The sequence below is a fragment of the Ceratina calcarata genome, unplaced genomic scaffold, assembly GCF_001652005.2.
Source record: "Ceratina calcarata isolate Rehan_Ccalc_2016 unplaced genomic scaffold, ASM165200v1 scaffold393, whole genome shotgun sequence".
Classification (NCBI taxonomy): Eukaryota; Metazoa; Arthropoda; class Insecta; order Hymenoptera; family Apidae; genus Ceratina; species Ceratina calcarata.
In genome coordinates, this window is record NW_017162651.1 from 48,535 (window position 1) to 54,454 (window position 5,920).

General features: G+C 45.4%; 1 protein-coding gene across 1 annotated transcript; it reads right to left on the reverse strand.

Annotated features, from left to right (window-relative positions):
- Window positions 1-308: 308 nt before the first annotated feature.
- pxb (putative Hedgehog signaling attenuator pxb) lies at window positions 309-4,731 on the reverse strand (the record flags this gene model as incomplete). The annotated part of the gene is made up of 2 exons (XM_018026883.2): window positions 309-4,247; window positions 4,368-4,731. Coding segments are annotated over 2 exons (945 nt in total), but the record flags the coding sequence as incomplete, so codon positions are not given.
- Between the last annotated feature and the right edge of the window lie 1,189 nt (window positions 4,732-5,920).

Sequence of the window (5,920 nt, forward strand, 5' to 3'; positions counted from 1 at the left end):
CGAATGATTGCCGATGTGACATTTGCATTAATTGCTTTTATCCGCACGGTTAATGAAAAACGAAATTGGACTTACTCCGGTTATTTTTACCATTGTTACATACTTCCTTGTTCTCGTTTCCATTAAATACCAATACAGGGCGAGCCGATGGAAACAGTCATTCAAAAAAATTAATATTTAATGATATTTGCATGAATGGCGTGCGAACGAATTCAGTCTGTCGAAACGAAATTTGCTTCGTTGTTCCTCATCGACTCGCCCTCGATTTTATTGTAAGGGATGTTGAGAATGGAATTAAGAAGACATCGTGTGAAATCGAATAGTAAATCGTTTATTAGTACGAAGGTGTGATAGTGTCTCGAGTTAGCCTTGGCCGATATCGATTAAGAGTGAACCTGTGTGATACCATAAGGTGAACGAGTCGTGATAGAGTTTCTTTTTGTTTGTTTCATTCTTAAGTGATGTAAAGAGATAGATGTTAGAGCTAGTTACCCTGTTCCGCGAGCTGGCGTTCTCCCCGTCGATCGAGCATTCGCGATGGAAAAGGAGAACGCCCGTGCAAGCTAACTTTCAAGAGTGCTACTTTTGTTATTTTCTCCGAGGTACTCTAGTGCCTATGACTTTTTTTTTTCCTCTGCCTCCCCCTCTCCGCCTAGATATCGCTAGATCGCAGCTAAAATTAGCGAGATTTAAGGGGAACGACCCCCGTTCTCCCATTCTCGAGAAACGCAACAATAAATTAAATATAATACATCTCGTATACGCTCGTTGACAAAAAAAAAGAAAATGAGAGTAATGAAAAAGATTTGCCGCTCGTTCTTTCGTTGTGCTTCCTTTCTCTTCATTAGGACGACTAATTCTACCTGTGGGCAACGAAAAATCGTGGAAGAAACGAAAAAACGAAAGGCGGAGTTCCGGCCTCCATTTTCGTGGACGCGCACCGGTACCAATAATAATAATAATAATAATAATAATAATAATAATAATAATAATAATAATAATAATAATAATAATTAATAAGCTACACGCCGTTACGTCGATATAACAAGTACATTGGTAGCGAATAATAGAATTGCAGGCTGCCACAGGGATGCAACCCCCGTCTCATTAAATAAGAACAACGACGATAATAAATTAGGTCTCGTACCTACTGTACACGCGTTAATACATACCTATATATACTGTGTATATAAAAAACGGTCCTGAAAAACGTTTGACTAACATGGACGTAAAATCGTACAAAAAGCATTTGTCCCTCATTCTAATTCCGTCGCGCTACGCTCCGTCGTGTTACGTGCACGCGCGTTCCTCTCATTCTCGCACTCTTTGATTGTACGCATCTTTGATCATACGTGACTGTGTGGTCGTGCTTGTTTCGTTCCCCGCGATAAGTACATGTATGTAATACGGTTCACCTTTATCCGCTCTTCTCGCGAAAAGAAGCTCGCAACCCTCTCGAGCGTCGACAAAATTACCAGCGGATCGGACATTTCTCAGTTTGCCGCCGGTGTTCGAATTTAGATTAATTAGACAAAACGAAAATGATCGACGAGGGTCGACGGGATTTCGCGAGGGCGATGCCCGCTAAAGTCACCTACGCACACACCCCATATCCCCCGATTCGTACATATAAAATTATATTTACAACAGAGTGATCTTTCTTCTTCTTCATTGAGGTATTCGCTCTACATGCATCTAAAGAGTGTATACTGGCGAGGGAGCGCAGGGAGGTCGCGCGGGTGCAAATGAAATCACTGCTGTTTCTTTGTCCTCGCCGATCTCGTTACAAATAACGTTTAAAAATTATATACTTTATATCTGATTCCTTTTGTTCGTCCTCGTTTCTGTTTCCTGTCTCGTCGTCGCACACGTCACACACGCACGCAAGATTGATATAACGATATGATACAGCCTTTGTTCCCAGCCCCGCCCGCTCTCCCTCCGCTTCCGCGCATATGTAATTGTATTTACACGGGGTCGCGAATAGTTTTTCTTACATCTACGTATGTATATACTTCTGTATATAATGTGTATACGCATACCATGTACCAGCGCGTGCCTGTACAGAAGCTTAGTAAGAACACTGTTTCTCTCGATTATCCTCACTATTCTCGCACCTCGCCTCGATCTCTGGCAGCGTGATGGCCTCGCGAGCGAACAGTCGTGCGACTACCGGCAGTTGTTGATAAACCGCGAATTTTTATGCGATATCTGTTAGATAAAGGAAATTCCGAATGCTTAAAAAATAATTACATTCCGCGTAGTCTTTCGCGCGTCGACGAGCGCATCCATCCTTTCGACAATATGTAATTTTGTATAAACGCATGAAATCCGCAGTCCAGTTACAAATTACATGCCGAACGCGCGAGCAAACGTTAATAAATCGGAACGAGATTACAGGCAGGATGAAGGAAGGAAAGTGAAGTCTACGGTTGTTAACGTTGCTCGGTCAGGTCGCCACGTTCCTTCTGCGAGCGCGCTTGAAAAAAATGACCTCTCGTCAAAGGAATCATTTGAAAAGGCCAACCGGGCTATCGCGACTCGATCCGATGAGGAAACGCGACGAACCGTTGTCTATCGGGAGCTCTTAAAGTTATCTCTCTCTCCCGTCGTGAACAAGCTTTGAGAATGTAGGACGAGCGGAAAGAGTCTCGCAGAAGGAACGACCTATGTATTCTCTTTAAGAAAGAGTTTGCTTTCTTTTTCATTCGGATCTCCTCTCCGAGATGTTGCAAAAATAGTAAACGGGAGGGAGCCCGTTCCTTTTGCTTTGTCCATTACGATAAAAATCGTAACTTGTAATTGACGAGGAAAATTGCGATTAAATTGTGTGCTTATATTTTACTGGCGTGAAACTACTGTAAGTGCATCGTGTACGTTTCTCGTGTGTTATGGCTACGATCCTCGATTTCGAGTCCTTCTAACGATAAGTGAAATTGTGTTTTCAGATGTTATCTTACAAGATGGGACGAATCGTGATGAGATACTTGTACGTAGATCGTGTTGTATCAAAGTTATGAAACCAGACTATAGTCGAGGGCAGTCTTTGTAGATATTATTAGGATCGTCTTTGGGATGTTTCAATCGTTGAAAAAGGTAGTCGCACGCACCTCGCGAGTAGCTCTACTCTTTGTATAAATTACAAACTAGAATGCTAAAAAGTCGAAGGTTTATGCTTAATAGCGTCCTTTGGTACCAGCCTGAGTCTCGTTAGATTATACAAATAATTTGCTTAAATAGTCTCGCTAAATCACTAGAAGAGATCACTGTGTCTCGATCGTAGGTACCCTACGAATTTGATCTACAGTCTCTTCCTATTGCTCTTTCGATATTCAAACGAGTACCTCGTTCTCCTTAAATAGTTTAACAATGAAAAAAAAAAAAACGCAAGCTCCTCGCGTAGGAAAATAAAATCGCCATTTAAAAAAGAGACAACAAAAAATGGGAAACAATTTACAGAATAAATACGCGGATCACTATACTTTTCAGAAAAGTACAAGCTTACTCTTGTCCGTTGCCACTGCTCCAGCTGCCTGCCTCCGTTGACGCGTCGCGAACAAACGCCGTTTCATTCGTCAGTGAAAATGAATGAATGAAAATATTGCTGTAGTTTGCGATGCAAAGTGTTCAGAGTTCACGACGGTTGACCGTCGTGAAAAGGTAACTTTAGGACACGATGTAGTCCGCCGAATGATGGGAATGATGGGAATTCCGATGCTTGTCCTTCCTGTGATTCGTCCTGGAGTTGCTGCTCCGCGTACCAGTGGTACCCGTGGTACCAGAGGTGTGATGACTGTACCCACTGTCACTCCCAAAACTGCTGTCCGGTTGGCCCTGGTACAGCCGACCCGAAGCGATCTGATCGCCGTCGCGAGGCGCGTAGTAAACGGGCTGCGTGTACTTGTCTTCGTTGTACAACCGATCGGTCGGTTGCGCGTAAGTGTCCGAGTACTCGCCCACTTGCGTGTACACAGGCGCCGTGTCCTGATTCTGCAGCCCGTAATACTCGCCGTACGGAGCCGTGTACTTGTACTTGTCCCCGGACTTGCGTGACCTGTCCTTGTTGCTTCTGCTTTGGCTGGAATAGTGATGGAGAGGGCCTAGGACCGGTACGCTCTCGTACGGATTTTCCTCGACCCTGAGGGCTTGCGTCGCTGGCATCGGCGGCACGAAATACGGCAATCTGTGGGCCACCGATGGGACGGACTGTTGGCGTTGATTGCCGGTCGATCGGTTGCCAGCCACACCTGCAATTATCAATTAGGATATCTATCCAGACTCTAGATTCTAGAGTGTTGAAATAATGGAAAGAAAATTTCGAACATAACGAGAGACCGAAGAACGATTGAATAATCGAAGAGGCTTACCAGCGACGCTAGGATAAAGCTGGAGCAACGCATCGAGCAGCATCCCTTCGTGAAATTCTCCTCCCACGTCATGATTCTTGTCCCTCCTGTGCCTGTCGAGGCTCCTGGGGCTCCTGCCTCGTCTCTCCCGCGGTGGCCTGCCACCGGCTGGACAGGTGCCCCAAGCAGGAGCGCTCGAGGTGAGCATCCTTGCCTCGGAAGGCTCGCCGACGGACAACTCGTCCTCGGCGAACTCGTCTTCGCTCGCCGGCTTCGACGACGACGACGCCGCTCGATGATGATGCCGGTGATGATGATGGAGCCGATTGCGCGCGTTCAACTCGCTCTCCTCGTCCGTTTCCGGATGGTCCCCTGGAACCCAATGAATAATTCATAAGCATACCAATGCCGCGATAATTAATTAGACAGTACGTGAATTAATTAACAGGTAATCTCTTTCCCGTGTCAAACTTGCGATCGGTTGCACGAAATCGAATCGCGTGCGCGCTCGATACTCAAAGGGCGAGGGATCAGTGTCAGAATTAATTAGTCGGAGAGCCTCGGTTTTATTGTCAAGTGAAACTTCCGACTACGACTTAGCGCGTCATTTAGTTTCAGCAACGCGACGAAGCGATTCTTGTTTCCCCTTTCGATTCCCTATCGGTTGACCACCCACCGCCCTCCGCCGCTCTCTTTTGATCAGCCGCGGTTTTAACTTTTGCTCCCGATAATTGCGCCCGATCGTTAACCGATTCCCGGTTCGATGCTAACGAGAACAAACGCCTCGCGTTTCGATTGTTAAAAGGAAAAGTAGAGCCAGGCGGGTGCACGGTGGAAAATCAAAACAGCCATTTTAGCGCGGGGCTCGGTCCAATTACACACACACGGTTCATGCAATTTCTTTTTCATTCCAGCGCGAAAACCTGAAACAATCCTCGCGTGTATGAATTGCCCGAGTTGCTGCGTTATCCGTGTCTGATCGAATAGAATCATTGTAAAACTGGAGGTTAACGACGGATAAGCTTCGTTCCCGTTTGCGAATCACTGGAGGTTTTTATTTTAAAGAAACGTGGTTGCAATTTTAATCACCGTGAGATCGCATCATTTCGTACTTATCATCGCTTCAAGTTAGACGATTTCCCTGGGGGTCGGTGAGCGTAGATGGATTTTGCTGCCAGAGTGAAGTCGTTCAGAGATAACAATTGCTAGCACAGGAATATAATTATCAATGTCGAGGAAGAGATTTATGAAAAATGTACGAATTTTTGTACGTCTGCTGCAAATGACAATCAGGGTAAGTTATTACGAAGAGTGTGGGAATGCGACCTCTGTGAGCAAGGTTGAACGTCGTATATTCGATTACCGGGACCTCGTCAAACGTCGAAAGTCTCATCACCATGCTAATTAGCCCGTCCTACTAATGGGAAGTATAAGTCAGAGGTCGCGTCACGCTTATCTTCGTCGCACCATGGCGATAGAGAGACGTCCATAGATCCAGACTATCAAGGTACACGGTACATTCTTCGGGAAAGTAACAAGGAGGAAGAAGAAGAAGGTGGAGAAGAAGAAGAAGA